Raw genomic sequence first — 16,144 nt, 5'->3', positions numbered from 1 at the left:
GGTCTTCAGTCTGGATTCTCTCCTCGGGGACTCTGGCTGACCCATGGCTCCATTTTCTTACCAAAGCTATCACAAGATGTTAGACCCACTGACGATCCTCGATCATCTAGGGAGAGTCCTCTGGCTGCTCAGTTGTCCCCAGGGAAAGGAAAGAGAAAGAGAGAGAGAGAGAGAGGTTGTGGGGCAGAGAAGGGTGTGCAGAGGCAAGAAAGTGGGGGTGGGAAGAACACATAGAGAGCTTGGAGTGTTCTCATCCCAACCAACCATCTGGGCTTGGGAGAATACTATCAGCTTTCTTATTGACAGGAGGCTTTTCTACCACCACATGAAAACCCCAGGGATGCCGCTGTGAAGAGCACTCAAGGAAATTTGAATCAAACAACCAACAGTGACAAAGTATGCACAGTGTGGAAAAGCACGGACTTTATAGTCAGATATGGTTAAAATTCCTGTTCTATCATTTTCTAGCTGGGTGATCTTGGACAAGTTCCTCAACCTCTCAGAGCTTTAATTTCTTCATCTGCTGAGTGAGATAATAAATACTAAAGGAGAAATTGTGTAAATCACTCAGCTGTGGGGCTGGTACACAAGAAGGGCCCAGTGATCCATCAGAACTATTGTCATTGCCATCATTATTACTTGTGTCTGCCTGCAAGGAGCCCATGGTCTTTTGTTGAGGGCGGGGGGAGGTGGACATAGAGAGTAAGAAATATACAACTAAATTGCAGTGTACAGATAGGGATTCAGAGAAGGAGGAGTCAAAACCAGCTTGAGTCCAGGCAGAGCACAGCCAAGAGGGGACCGTGGAAGCAGAAGCATGGTGGGGAGTGGGGAGGGCTTGGGGCAGGAGCCAGGGACAGACCTCTCAGCTCCTGCCTGAGGGCTCAGTGTGCCATAGAAGGCATGAACTGAGTGCAAGGGACACTCACCGAGAGGGACTTGGGGGCTGCGGACATCAGCAGGCAGCAAAGTTTAGAGGAGGTGACAGTGGACAGAATGTGAAAATTTTACAGAAAGCAAGGACAAGCAGACGCCAATTCTTCCCTGGGTGGGTGTGGAGAACCCAAGCAAGTCTGGTCAGATCCTGAACCACAGAATGCAGTGTGGTGCAGTACACTGAGACAGGATTAAGCACTGCCTCAGCCAACTTACCTAGGTCCCGCCCCTCGCACACCTACATTGAAATGTCGCAATTCTGAAGGGGTGCAAAATGTAATCTCCTGGTTATGGCCAGCGCCAGACATCTGGACCCAAACCTAGCCTCACAACTACCTTGAGGGGTAGTGTGAGGAAAAGTCAGGTTCTCTGTAACTCGGTTTCCCTGCTTAAGAGGAAGACGTGTCCTAGCACACCTCTGCCTCCCACCTTCCCAGGATGGCACGCGGAGGGCGCATGAGATCATGTGTCCCAAGGGTGAACAGTAGCCATCTGTGTGCACTTCAGTGGAACTGTGTGATAGCCTCCGGGGAAGCCACAGACCCCTTCAGGGCTTTTGCTGCTTCCTGTCTCTGAGGACTTCTCCTCAGATCACATGAGAGAACACATGGTAAGGAGAAAGCTTCACAACCCAAATAGAACTAACTCTGTATGAAACCAGACAACCGCCAAGATACCCTTCTGCTGCATTTTTATTTTTAATAGCTTTTTATTACACAAGGAATCCATGATCACTATAAAAAGATGAGAAATTTTGATTCTAAAATTGAAGGGAGAATTAAAATCATTCATTTCCCCCACCATTCAGATACATATTCTAATAACAAAAATAGAAAGCATAAATATTGTTTTGTAACCTGCCTTTTTCACTTACTGATACCTTTTCTGTTCATGACACAGTCTTTCTGCAGTATTGTTTTAAATTGCTGAGTATGTTCTGTTGTCAGATCACACACCAATCCCCTACGCTACTATGATTATTTTACATTTTCTCCATTCTAAACAACACTGCAAGGGACGTTTTTACAGCAAAAACTCTGCCACACCTTAATTATATCTCCAATAAAATATTCAAGGGTATAGACCTTATTTGGATACTTAAACCATTAAAAAAAGAAAACCCTAGGGACGCCTGGGTGGCGCAGTTGGTTAAACGACTGCCTCCGGCTCAGGGCGTGATCCTGGAGTCCCGGGATCGAGTCCCACATCAGGCTCCCAGCTCCATGGGGAGTCTGCTTCTCCCTCTGACCTTCTCCTCGCTCATGCTCTCTCTCACTGTCTCTCTCTCTCTCAAATAAATAAAATAAAAAAATCTTAAAATAAAAAAAAAAAAAAAAGAAAACCCTGGGTGCCTGGGTGGCTCAGTGGGTTAAGTCTCTGTCTTTGGCTCCGGTCATGATCCCAGGGTCCTGAGATCAAGTCCCGAGTCCAGCTCTCTGCTCAGCAGGGAGCCTGCTTCCCACCCCCCTTCTCTCTCTGCCTGGCTTTCTGCCTACTTGTGATCTCTGTCAAATAAATAAATAAAATCTTAAAAAAAAAAAGGAAAGAAAGAAAACCCTGTGTGACAGTGGGGCAATTTGAATATTAAGGGGGTATTTGATAGTATTTAAGAATGATACTCTGATAAAGATACTTTATGGTTATTTTTAAAAAGACTATCCTGGGGCATCTGGGTGGCTCAGTTGGTTGGGCGACTGCCTTTGGCTCCGGTCATGATCCTGGAGTCCCAGGATCAAGTCCCTCATCGGGGCTCCTTGCTCGGCAGGGAGTCTGCATCTCCTTCTGACCCTCCCTGCTCTCATGCTTTCTCTCTCTCTCTCTCTGTCTCAAATAAGTAAATTAAAATTTAAAAAAATAAAATAAAAAATAAAAAGAATATCCTTCAGAGATGCATACTATAATATTTATGAGTGAGTGACATGGTATCCGTGACTATTTAAAAATAATCTGGAAAAAATAAAATAATCTGGAGGGGTATGAGATGGACAGATGAAACAAGATTAGCATGGGTAGATAATTCTTGAAGCTGGGTACTTGGATATCCAATAAGCTATCCTCTGCACTTTTGTGCATGCTTGGAAGTTTCCATATTTAATATTATATCCAGGGTATGATTACAATAATAACAAAAACTATTTTATTATTATTGTTAATTTTATTATTTTATTCTTTTTTTTTAAAGTTTTTTTTTTTTAAGATTTTATTTATTTATTTGTCAGAGAGAGAGCGAGCGAAGAGTGAGCACAGGCAGACAGAGTGGAAGGCAGAGTCAGAGGGAGAAGCAGGCTCCCTGCAGAGCAAGGAGCCCGATGTGGGACTCGATCCCAGGACGCTGGGATCATGACCTGAGCCGAAGGCAGCTGCTTAACCAACTGAGCCACCCAGGCGTCCCTTATTATTTTATTCTTAAGCACCAAGACCCTAGGCATGGGGTTCTCACCACAGCCCTGAGAGGTTGACCTTTCAACCTTATCTTAGTAGGGTTGGTGGTGGGAAATGAGACTCAGCCCATAAGATGTAAAACTTGATTCTAATTCAAGTCTGAGTACAAGGGCTGGATTCTTCATGATTGAAGGACATAGAGCAAATATAGAGTGTGAGGCAATAGAGAGAAGCTGTAAGCAAAAAAGACCTACAGTCTTAATATTGTTTGTAAATTTTATAGACTCAAGATGTTTACATGTATTTCCCCATGGTTGAGCTAAGTGTAAGGATCTCAAGAGCCAATGAATGCAGACACATCCAGACAGCTCATAAAAACCACTTTGTTCATTTACAATGTTTTGGCAGTGACAGGAAAGTGCAGTGACTGTGTGTAAGAACGTATGGATTTCTTGGCGCTTATTTGCTTTATCATTTTGAAATTATATTAGACCTCTTCCAACTCTCACTCCATTGAACTTTTCAAGTGTTTTTAGTTGTTTTTTACTTAAATATTTAACAATTTTTTTAAAAGATTTTATTTATTTATTTGACAGAGAGAGCACAAGTAGGCAGAGAGAGAGAGAGAGGAGGAAGCAGGCTCCCTGCTGAGCAGAGAGCCCGATGCGGGACTCGATCCCAGGACCCTGAGATCATGACCTGAGCTGAAGGCAGCGGCTTAATCCACTGAGCCACCCAGGCGCCCAATATTTAACAATTTTAAGGCGGGAAAAATGCTGAATTATATTTAAGCACCCTGAAAAGCTATAGAAGAGACACTAATGAAATACTGGAAGGGCAAAGAGAAACTTCAAGGGACAAAGCCCAAGAACAATGAAGAAAGAATCACAAGCTTTGTGAGAAGTGGAAGGACCAATAGGACGAATCCACAAGACTGGCATAGTCACTAAGCTGTACCCGAAGGGGAAGAGCACAACATAGAAGGCATGGAATACCACTGGGCACTTCGTAGCAAGATCTCAGGGACAAGACTTCGATGCTGCGGATCCAGAAACTGCTGTCATGCCTCAAAGCCTTCCCTCCACTCGCTCAGCATTTACTTTACTTAGTACACATAAGCGACTGGCACATAGAGAACCTACAGAGAAGACATACAGACGGGCAATGCAAGGTTGGCTTTTACCTCAGCGGTGCTAAACTTCAATCACTTGTATAATCCACCTGGAAACAATCTACCCTTTTTATTTCTCTAATACACATCCGGATTCGCTACTTGGTCTCAACGCAGCCTGGAATTCATTTGTTCATTCAACAAAAATTTATTGGGTGCTGACTCTGTGTCAGGTATTGTTTCAGGCAGTAAGGATACTGTAGGGGAGGAGGAAAAGAAGTCCCTACTCCTACGGGGTTTACTTTCTGGTGGGGAGAAGATGGAGAGGCAAATAAACTATGGTGTCTATCAGGTCATGGCGCTATAGAGAAAAAGAAGTCAGTAAATAGGGATAGGGAATGTCATGGGGGAGGTTACAATTTTTAATACCATCAGAGAAGGCCTTCTTGAAAAACGTGACTTTGGGATTAAAAAAAACAAACAAACCTGGTTGAGGAGGGGAGGAGAGCCATGCAGAATTCCATGGGGGGCGGGGTGCTCCTGGGTGGCTCAGTGGGTTCAAACCTCTGCCTTTGGCACAGGTCATGATCCCAGGGTCCTGGGATCTGGCGCATTGGGCTCTCTGCTCAGCAGGGAGTCTGCTCCCCCACCCACCCTTTGCCTGCCTCTCTGCCTACTTGTGATCTCTGTCAGATAAATAAATAAAATCTTAAAAAAAAAAAAAAAAGAATTCCATGGAGGAAGGGCATTCCAGATAGCTGGTGCAGAGTCTCTGAAAGGGAGCATCCTGGATTGATCCGGATACTGCAAGGAACCTGTGCCGCTGGAGCAGAGTGAGTGACAGGCATGTGGTAGGAGTTAAGGACAGAGAGATGGTGGGTAGATAGGTAGGTAGACAGATTATGTAGGGCTCTGTAGACCAGTCTAAACTCTCTGGTCTTTACTCTGAAATGGGAAGCCTCTAGGAAGTCAAGAGCAGAGACGTGACCTGATGTGAAATATGTTAGTTATGTTATGTTGCAACTAAACTGATGGGACCCAGGTGGAAGCAGGGAGGCCAGTTAGGAGGCTATTAAAATAATCACAGACAAAAAAAAAAAAAAAAAAATATATATATATATATATGGTGGCCAGACCCAGGGTGGCATATCAGTAAATGTGGTGAGAAGTGGTAAGATTCTGGATATATCTGGAAAAGCTGATGCACTGGATGCATCACATGAGAGAAAGACAGGAGTGAAGAATAACTGCAAAATTTTGACTTGAGGGGCGCCTGGGTGGCTCAGTCATTAAGTGTCCGCCTTCGGCTCAGGTCATGATCCCAGGGTCCTGGGGTCGAGTCCCACATCGGGCTCTGTGCTCGCCAGGAAGCCTGGTTCTCCCTCTCCCACTCCCCCTGCTTGTGATCCCCCTCTTGCTGTCAAATAAATAAATAAAATCTTATTTTTTTTTTTTTTTTTTTTTACTTGAGCAGCCTGAGGGATGCCATGTACTGAGATGGGGAACATTTCAAAGCAGTTTGAGGAGGGAGATCAAAAGTTTGGATGTGGACATAGGTTTGAGATGTCTTGTAGACATCCAAGTGGAAGTGGCGGATAGGCAGAAATACACATCTGGTGTTCAGAGAGGTCCATATTCAGATAGACGCGGAGGATTATCAGCATTCAGCACAGGGTTTGAAGCCGAGAAACTGAACAGGGCCAAAGGAGTAAGTATAAAGAAAAAAGGGAAGAGTTCTGAGGACTGAATCCAAGGGCTCTCCAAAGTGTTAAGGTCAAGGAGACGAGGAGGAACCAACAAATAATGGCCTGCAAAATGATGCAAACAAATCAGGAGAAATTACTCAGAGAGAACATGTAATGGCTTGAGCTTGGATAGCATTTTCATACCACACATTCTTTTTCTTCTACTGATACATATTCAAAACAGTTCCTTATTCATTTGGTATTTCCAATGCCCAACAAGAGTTCATAGAAACAGTTTTTTTACAGAATCTGTTTACATCTTCTGAATTCTGCTTTTGGAACCAACAACAGCAACAACTAATTGTATTTGCTCTTAAGAGTTTATTAATTTCATTAATCAATGAGACAACAATGAGATGATCACTTTACTATGAATACATAGAAATAAACTTTTATTAATGACAATTAAGATCTGCTAGAGTCACAGATGTGATGACATGGGGTTCAGCTAGTAAGGATTTACCAGTTTCTTTTGAGGTGAGATGAAAGAATATAGCCTTTGGAAGAAAATAGAGAGGGAGGTGTTAGAGCAAGGAAAGGAAGAAAAGAGAATAGTGTGGGGCATCTAGGTGGCTCAGTTGGGTAAGCCTCTGACTCTTGATTTCAGGTCAGGTCATGATCTCAGGGTCATGAGATTGAGCCCTGTGTCGAGCCTGCAGCTCTGCCCTTAGCAAGGAGTCTGCTGGACATTCTCTCTCCCCCTCCCTCACCTCACCTCCTCAACACAACGTGGGTGCACATTGTCTCTCCCTCTCTAGAAAAAGAAGAAGAAGTAGAAGTAGAGGAAGAAAAAGATGGAAGAAAGGAGAATGGTGCCAAAGGTATATTAGCCTATTTAGAGGGAACACAGGAGAATGTTCTTAATGGGAAATTATAGTAATTGTTGTTAGGAAGCAAGCCCCAAAATGTTAAAGATGGAAGTCTTGATTTAAGTCTTTTCTCCTCTTGTCCTGTTGGGGTGAAAAATTTTGCAGAAATCCAATCAGCATTGCAGGAAGGAAACTGGTTTCCTGGTTAAGGAAACTGGTTAAAGACATTATGATGCAAGACAACAATGTAGAGTACTATTTAGCCATTAAAAATGATAATTTAATGGGTGCCTGGGTGGCTCAGTGGGTTGAGCCGCTGCCTTCGGCTCAGGTCATGATCTCGGGGTCCTGGGATGGAGTCCCGCATCGGGCTCTCTGCTTGGCAGGGAGCCTGCTTCCTCCTCTCTCTCTCTGCCTGCCTCTCTGCCTACTTGTGGTCTCTCTCTGTCAAATAAATAAATAAAATCTTTTAAAAAATGATAATTTAAAAGAATATTTAGTAACTCAAAGATATTTATAGTTTATTGTTAGGAGAAACAAAAGCAGATTATTGAACCTTGTGTAAAACATCTCAATTTTTAAAAAGCTACATGCCTAGGAAAACAACTTCAAGCATGTAATGGATGACTTTCATTTGCTTCTGGGTGTTTGTTAAAATTTTCCAAATTTTCTATAATGAATAGGTATCTTTGTAAAAAACAAAACCGTCTCATATATGTTCATAGGGGCTTTATTCATAATCGAGCCAAAAACTGGAAACAACCCAGATGTCCTTCAAAGAACAAATGATTAAACAAACCATGGATACTTAGTAATAAAAAGGAATGAACTAGTGATACATTCAACAATTTGGATAATCTCAAGGGAATTATGCTGAGTGAAAAAAGCCATCCCAAGAAGTCAAATATTGTATGATTCCATTTTTGAATGAGTTCCACTTCTGAAGTAACAAAAGTATGAAAGTGAAGAACAGATTAGTGGTTGCCAGGGGTGGGCGGAAAGAGGGAGGTATGGCTATAAAAAGACAACTAAAAGAGATCTTTGCATTGATGGAAATGTTTTATATTTCTAATGTATAATGTCAATATTCTGGTTGTGATATTGTACTATAGTTTTAGGATATGTTTCTACTGGAAAAAAATTGAGATCTCTGTATTATTTCTTAAAACCACATGTGTATCTGGGGCACCTGGGAGACAGTCTGTTAAGCATCTGACTCCTGGTTTCCGCTCAGATCATGATCTCAGGATCATGAGATAAAGCCCAGCATGGGGGTCAGTGCGCTCAGCTCAGCGTGGAGTCTGCTTGAGATTTTTCTCTCCCCTTCTCTCCCTGCTCATTCCTGCTCTCCCTTTCTTGCTCTAAAATTTAAAAAAAAAAAAAAAAAAAAAAAGCCTTGCATGTGATCTATTTTCTCAAAAATTTTACTTAAAAAATAAAGTACATCTTCTCTTGGCCAGTTATCACAAGTCTGAAAAGTTGTCCTAGGGATATAATCCAAAAGAAGAAAAGACCTTAAATGCACCAGATGTTCACTACAGCGTTATTTACAGCAGCAGTGGGGGAAAACAATCTAAGTGTCCAAATAGGAAAATAGGCAAATCATGACATAGACCCAAGAATTACTCATTTGATGCAGCAACAGAGAAATGTTATTTCAAAAGGGAGGATTCAAAATTTTGGTACAATATGACAGCTCAACAAGGGGATTGCAATATATTACAAAAGTTTTTTTTTTTTTAAGATTTTATTTACTTATTTGACAGAGAGAAATTAAAGGTAGATGGAGAGGCAGGCAGAGAGAGAGAGGGAAGCAGGCTCCCTGCTGAGCAGAGAGCCTGATGCGGGACTCGATCCCAGGACCCTGAGATAATGACCTGAGCCGAAGGCAGCGGCTTAACCCACTGAGCCACCCAGGCGCCCCTATTACAAAAGTTTTAATAGTAGTATTCTATGTGGAATTGTAGCAGAAATGTTTTCCTCCCCTCAAACTCTCGGCAATGTTACGTGGTTTTTACATGGTTTGGGATTAGGGAGAACAGTAAAGGCATTTTTATGTTAAATTACAAATGTCGCAGCCACCATGAAAGTTCTTTAAATTCGTCCCTCCCAAAGGAGCAAACTTCGTTTTTCGGGTTCAGGTCTTGGAACGTGGGTGCGCGCAAAGGTAAGCAGTCAGGAGCTGAGGGCGGGTGCCCCACCGCTGCGCCCACAGCCCCACCCCAGGATCCCACCAGAAGCCCAAGGGAAGGACACACCAGCAGCCCAAGGGAAGGACCCCCAAGCGAGGGCGAGGCCACAGCCCAGAGTACAGTGACCACTCCAAGGTCATCATCGAGCCCACAGACGCAGCTCGGCTGGGACCAGGCCTGCTCAACTCTGAGTCCGGGTCTCGCCTTCGCCCCTCGCCCCGTCCCGAGCCGAGCCGAGCCGCGCCGCGCCGAGCCGAGCCGCGACCCCACTGCTCCCAGAGGTTCCGCCACGGCGAATCCCCATGCTGGGTCGTAGCGGCCGCTACAATCCCCGGACTCGGAGCTGGGCGCTGCCCCTTGGCTCGGGCCAAGACCCCCGAGCGCTGCACCGCAGCGTAACCCAGACCAGACCCCTCTTCCTTTTTCGCCCTCTCAACCCAGCTTTTCCCGACTCCGGGAAGAACCGGGAAGAGAAGGCGGAGGGGAGCGAGGCGCCGCCGGATAAATACTGTGGCCCGGCTCCGCCCACCGACCTCACTTCCGCCCCGCGGCAAGATGGCGGCGCTCGGGCCCTGCCACGCAGACTTCCGCCGGGCGCAGAGACCCAGGGCGTTCTGCGGGCCGCTAAGGAGGTGAAGTCGGGACGCGCGTGGTGTGGAGCCACAGCCCGGGTACGCGGGGGGGCGTCTCTGCCTCGTGCCTGGCCGGGGACCTGGGCTGAGAGCGAGCCAAGGGCTCTGACTGGGTGGTCCGGGGAGTCTTGCCACGTGGAAAGGAGGGACGCACTGACAGGGGGGGCGAGAGGCCACGTGGGTGGGGTTCCGCCCAGGGTCCGTGTATCCGCCCCCTCGAGTGACTTTGTTGCCCCTTTCCTTCCTTTCTCCCAGGCAAAATGTCGCAAGGAAACGCTGCGGGCGAGCCGAGTGCTCCGGGAGGTCCCCGCCCCCTCCTCTCTGGGGGACGGGGGCTTATCGGGCGGCGACCGGCGCCTCCACTCACTCCAGGTCGCCTTCCCTCCATCCGCTCCAGGGACCTCACCCTTGGAGGAGTCAAGAAGGTACCCCGATGGCACCTTTCTAAAGAAATCCTGCTACCTTGAATTCCGGTATCCTGGGGTTCAGCTGATGTTCAGTAGGGCCTACCGTGTGCCAGGCTTGGTATTGGGCCTAACGAAACTCGCCCCCAGACTTCTGCTGACAGATTCTAGGGAGTTTGCCTACCTTCAGGTCCAGATACTGGGTGCGAGATGCTGACCTGGTTCTCAGAGATGGCTGAAGGGCAGAGAATCCTAATTACTTCCCAAGCAACTTGAGCAGGGCTTATTTCCCTTTTTTTAAAAAATGTGTTTTGGACACCTTTAAGAAACCCATGAAGGCCAGCAGGTAGTGAATCCTAGGCAGGACATTGGAGGCTCTGTGTCCTTTTCTGTTGTGTTTATGATTGTAGATGTAAGTATAGCCCTGAAATTTATCCCACCCCCTAGGGTGTGCGCTGTAATGGAAGCATAAAGCAACCAGTTTTCAAAGACTTGTTTGCCTTTGGAAATGCTGGTGGCAGTCTGGGAGTGCTGGCCGACTGACTTCCTACTTGAACCTTGCTGCTAGTGCTCTTCCCTATGATACCTTATGGTTTCTATAGCAATTTGATGACCGGAAGTGAGATTAGACAAATAAGTTTTCAGGGCTGTCCTTGGAGAGAGCAGAGCTGAGGCTGCTACCTTGAATAGGTTTTGGTGCCCTGTTCTGTGTGTAAGTCCACAGCTATCCAGACAGGGTGTTTGTCCCTCTTAGGTACACGTCTGTCTCTTTAAATCATTGACAACCATGGGGAAGGTAGAATGACCTTTGAGAATGTTCATTTTTCTCTCTACTTTGGCATCAGAACTTACCAAATCAGTGACTCCTGTATTTTATTTTCAGAAAACCTTCACCCCAAATATCATCAGTCGGAAAATCAAGGAAGAGTAAGTAGCTGGGCCTTCTAAAAACTTTCCCCTTATTGCTCTGATTTTGGGTATTCAGGGAAATAACTAGGGATGTGTCTCTGAAATGTAAACTTCTGTATTAATTTTTTTCACTAGTGATTTTTGGACCCTGGTTTCCAGGTGATTCTAATGTGCAAGTTTAAAAAAATACTGATGGCCTGGAAGTCCGTCTCTAGAAATAGTGGATTTTACTTTTTTGAAATGAAACAGAATGATTATCTTTTACAGCTAGAGTTGAGAGGCCCTACTTTAGACAAAAATATGGGTCAGGTTTTCACTTACGTTCTTTTGTATTGCAACCTTATTGCTTTCAAGCAATACGAAAAAGTCCACATTTTGGGGCAGTCTATAATTCAGTTTTTGAGTTGTAGTTCTAATGCATATTCTTAAGCAAGAAGGTAAAATGTAAAGCAAACTGAAGGAACACTGCCCCATCAAGGAAATAGGAAAGGTGCTAGACTTAGGGTCTAATTCTGCTTCTTCTGCTACAGCTCATTAATTCTCCACTCAGGTGGAGTAGAGTCGTGTGGTAGAGTAAGACCAGTTCTCTGAGGCAGAGTGAGTGAGTGGTTTCCCTAACTCCATTCTGTTTTCCAGGCCCAAGGAAGAAGTAACCATCAAGAAGGAGAAGCGTGACAGGGATAGAGACCGACAGCGAGAAGGGCATGGACGGGGCCGGGGCCGTCCAGAAGTGATCCAGTCCCATTCCATCTTTGAGCAGGGTCCAGCTGAAATGATGAAGAAAAAGGGTACAGAGCTTCTGGGGTTCTGGGAGGAAGGAATCAGTGGATTTCAGTCCAGACTGCCCAAGAGAAGGGCAAGGGCAGTATAATTCCCCTGCTCCCAGTTCAGTTTTCCTTGCTGTTGGCCTCTTCCGTACCTCTGGTGAACTGAATGATTTCCCACAGGGAACTGGGATAAGACAGTGGATGTGTCAGACATGGGACCTTCTCATATCATCAACATCAAAAAAGAAAAGAGGGAGACAGATGAAGAAACGAAACAGATCCTGCGCATGCTGGAGAAGGATGATGTAGGTACCACTCGGCCAGGAGGAATGGGCTTCTGGGGAACCGGTCTTGGGGGAATAAGAGCTCTCTGATATCCTGGAAACCTGTGAACAGCAAGAATCTTCAGTCAGAAGAGGCTGTGGTGGTCTTCAGTCCAGGTATGTGTGCATGCTAGCCAGACCATGTGACCTCCTGACTCTTCCCTGGTAGTTCATCGATGACCCTGGGCTGAGGAATGACACTCGAAACATGCCTGTGCAGCTGCCACTGGCCCACTCAGGGTGGCTTTTTAAGGAAGAGAATGAAGAGCCAGATGTTAAACCTTGGCTGGCTGGCCCCAAGGAAGAGGACATGGAGGTGGATGTCCCTGTTGTGAAAGGTACTATGTGTGCATTAATGTCTCCTCTCCTTCCCTGTGGCTGCCCCCCAGGACTCCACTCCCGGAATGAGCCTCCCAGATTCATAAGCAGGTCCTCTCCCATTCTGGCTATAAAATACATGACCTGAACAGGGACATTGAATTCTCACTCTCAGAAGGTTCATGCTGACATGGATCTGTGGGCCTAGCCTCAGATGCTCCTTTTTAAATAAGACACATAACTCCTGGATCCTTCTTCATAACTAGTGATTCCCTCCCACTTCGTGGCTGAGTGACAGTGAAGCAGAGGGGGATGAAGGGAAGAGTACAATGAGATGGCCACTTCATAGCCCTTCCATTTGTGTTACCTTGGGCAGTGAAAGAGGAGCCCCGAGATGAGGAGGAGGAGGCCAAGATCAAGGCTCCTCCCAGGACAGCCAGAAAGACCCCGGGCCTCCCAAAGGACGTATCTGTGGCAGAGCTGCTCAGGGAGCTGAGCCTCACCCAGGAAGAAGAGCTGCTGTTCCTTCAGCTACCAGACACGCTCCCTGGCCAGCCGCCTACTCAGGACATCAAGCCTATCAAGACAGAGGTGCAGAGTGAGGATGGCCAGATGGTGGTTATAAAGCAGGAGAAAGACCGGGTATGCACGGGAGTGAGCTCTGCGAAAATGCCAGGGGCACCAGGAAGGGAAACAGTGAGCTCTTGGGGAAGCAGAGGTGTGCCACCAAAGTCAAAATGTTGTTCTCTCTACCCACAAGGGACTTGGGGCTTTGTATTTCAACCCCTATCATGTCTGTGTTTCCTTAATTTTTTTTTTTTTAAGATTTTATTTATTTATTTGACAGAGATCACGAGTAGGCAGAGAGGCAGGCAGAGAGAGAGAAGGAAGCAGGCTCCCCGTGGAGCAGAGAGCCCGATGTGGGGCTCGATCCCAGGACCCCGGGATCATGACCTGAGCCAAAGGCAGAGGCTTAACCCACTGAGCCAACCAGGCACCCCGTGTGTTTATATTTTATAATGAAATATTTTGAACATACGTGGATGAGAGAACATAAATGCTCATGTACCATCCCTCCACCCGTGCAGTTACCAGTATTTTGTCCATTTGTTGATCTTTTTGCTTTGCATTTTGTCATTCAGCCAATGGCAGGGAGCCCTGGGGAAAGGTCCTCTGGAGGAGCTCATTCTAACCTCTGCTGCTGATGCTTTCCTTTGGAAAAGGTGTCATTCATGGAGGATGGAGGAAGCAGCTCCTTACCCTGTTTCTGTCTTCTGATTCTCTCCACAGGAAGCCAGGCTGGCAGAGAATGTGTGTACCCTGGCTGACCTGACAGAGGGTCAGGTTGGCAAGCTGCTCATCCGCAAGTCAGGAAAGGTGCAGCTCCTCCTGGGCAAGGTGACCCTAGACGTAACAATGGGAACCGCCTGTTCCTTTCTGCAGGTGAGAGCCCGTAAGGGTAGTAGTAGGGGCTCCTTAAGAGGTAAGGAGTGTTGAGGGGTCCACGCCAAGGGAGAAGCATTCTCGGGGTTATCACATGAAAATCAGGACTGAGTAACAGGCCGTGTAGCTTCGGTTCTCATCGCTGTCTCTGTTGATTGGCAGGAGCTCGTGTCCGTGGGCCTTGGAGACAGTCGGACTGGTGAGATGACGGTCCTGGGACACATAAAGCACAAACTTGTATGTTCCCCCGATTTTGAGTCCCTCTTGGATCACAAACACCGGTAAAATGAGCAGATGGAGGATGATGGTGACTGTGCCCACGGCTGCTGCCTGCTCCAGACGTTTTGTTCTCAAATCTGTGCGACCCAGAAGGGGCCTGTTTAGCCCACCCACTCCAGCCTTTGGCAGCCATTGTCCCAGTTTCCCCCACAGAGCCCACGTGGCTCCCTCCCACGGCAGCTGTGAATGGCACAGTGGCCTTCCCACAGCATGGATCCTGCACATCCTTGCTGCTGGGGGACTTGTCCCTTCTATTTATTTTTATATTTATGTCTTATCTCTTCAAGTGACTGTACCCTCCCCAGGTAGAGAGGGGAGGGTCTGTGGGAAAGTCCATGCTCCTCCTTTTGCTGAGTGGCTTGTTCTCAGGGTAGGAAGCGTAAGGACTGTTGCTGCTTTTGCTCCCTTCTCTTTTTTCCAAGAAGCATTGTTGGAGAGAGAGCAGGGAATTTTTGAGTCTGGGACTCAGTGCTCAATCCCAGCTCCATCAGTTACTAGCTGTGCGACCTTGGACAAACTACCTAACCTCTCTGAGCCTCATATTCCTCATGGGACAAAAATGAGGATAATACCTACCTCACAGGGTTGGTGTGAGGATGAAGTGGAATGCTGTAGATGAAAACTCCTTGCACAAGGCCAGATAAACACAGTGGGCACTCAATAAATGTTAGTTTCCCTTCCCTTTGCCTGAGTCTGTTTTCAAACAAAATAGAGATTCCAAGAATCTCTCAGAAGACGTGTCTAGAGCTGCTCTCTCCCTGCCTCCTGACTGCACGTGCCATCCCCCTGGGCCCAGAAGCTCTGAAGATACAGGTTCAGGCCACTCTGCCCATTTTCTCCTGAGCACTCTTAGCTAAGTGCCTCCTGTTGAGTGTGGTGAGGTGCTAGCTGCAGGTTCTACCGGAGGTGAAGTCAGAGACTCCTTCCAGCACCCTACATTTGCCTTTGGGAGACATTGGCGGGGCAGGGGTTGCCAGGACTCATCCTCCACCCCCAAGCCCTGCAATGACTAGCCGTATTCTTGGCTTCCATTTAAATATTTCCCAACAGAACCCTGTGAGCACTCAGAATTAGAAGCATTCTCAAATACTGCTAAAAAACAACCTTGGGAAGACGGCGATTAGGGATTTATTGTGTAGTGGCCTCCTTGATGCTTGACAGATGGCCTCCCACTTCAAAAGCTTTGAATTCGAGAGGTGCCCCTGTTCCTCCTGACCTGCCATCACCAGGTCTGCATCCCAATCCCTGCTGGCCTTTAAGTTCATGGGTCTGTGACCTTGTTCTTTTTACCAAATCATCATGCTCTTGATCCTTCCAGTGTGCCATTCATGGAGGAGCAGCTTCTCCCTCATCCCCTGTCCACGGGACTGGGTTTTTTTTCCTACTTTGATGGCGGGAGACATCTTTTTTTTTTTAAAGATTTTATTTATTTATCTGACAGAGAGAAATCACAAGTAGATGGAGAGGCAGGCAGAGAGAGAGAGAGAGGGAAGCAGGCTCCCTGCCGAGCAGAGAGCCCGATGCGGGACTCGATCCCAGGACCCCGAGATCATGACCTGAGCCGAAGGCAGCGGCTTAACCCACTGAGCCACCCAGGCGCCCTGGCGGGAGACATCTTAAGGGTTAGAGAAAGCTGCCTGCAGCAGTGTCTGGTCATTAGACATGTGACTGATGTCCTAGCTCCCTTTGCTGTGAGCTTAGCTAGCCACCTCTGGAACAGTGATGGACCACACAGGCTCAAGAACACTGCCTCCTCCTGACTTGGAGATTTAGGATGGGTATGCCTTCCTTTAGTCTCACCTTTCTGTCCCATGGAGTCTGATTTTTGTTCATGACGACTGTGGTTTGCCTATGTTGAGCCCCTCAAACTGCCTAGCCAGCAGCTGTGAGGGGA

At 46.8% G+C, this 16,144-nt stretch overlaps 1 protein-coding gene across 2 annotated transcripts; it reads left to right on the top strand.

The window, feature by feature from the left end:
* Positions 1-9,725: 9,725 nt before the first annotated feature.
* POLR3D (RNA polymerase III subunit D) lies at positions 9,726-14,930 on the top strand. Of its 2 annotated transcripts, none has more exons than XM_044225181.1 (9): positions 9,726-9,807; positions 10,063-10,232; positions 11,095-11,138; positions 11,757-11,908; positions 12,068-12,192; positions 12,380-12,548; positions 12,905-13,170; positions 13,819-13,971; positions 14,134-14,930. In XM_044225181.1, the coding sequence occupies exons 2-9, from the start codon at positions 10,068-10,070 to the stop codon at positions 14,254-14,256; spliced, it is 1,197 nt and encodes a 398-aa protein (XP_044081116.1). In that variant the 5' UTR covers positions 9,726-9,807; positions 10,063-10,067; the 3' UTR covers positions 14,257-14,930. The 2 variants fall into 2 exon arrangements, with proteins under 2 accessions (XP_044081116.1, XP_044081115.1); XM_044225180.1 differs by having other exon boundaries at positions 9,726-9,846.
* The last annotated feature ends 1,214 nt before the right edge of the window (positions 14,931-16,144 follow it).

The sequence above is a fragment of the Neovison vison genome, chromosome 11 (genome assembly GCF_020171115.1).
Source record: "Neovison vison isolate M4711 chromosome 11, ASM_NN_V1, whole genome shotgun sequence".
Classification (NCBI taxonomy): Eukaryota; Metazoa; Chordata; class Mammalia; order Carnivora; family Mustelidae; genus Neogale; species Neogale vison.
Note: the sequence above shows the minus strand (reverse complement) of the source record. Positions and strands in the feature narration are given on the sequence as shown.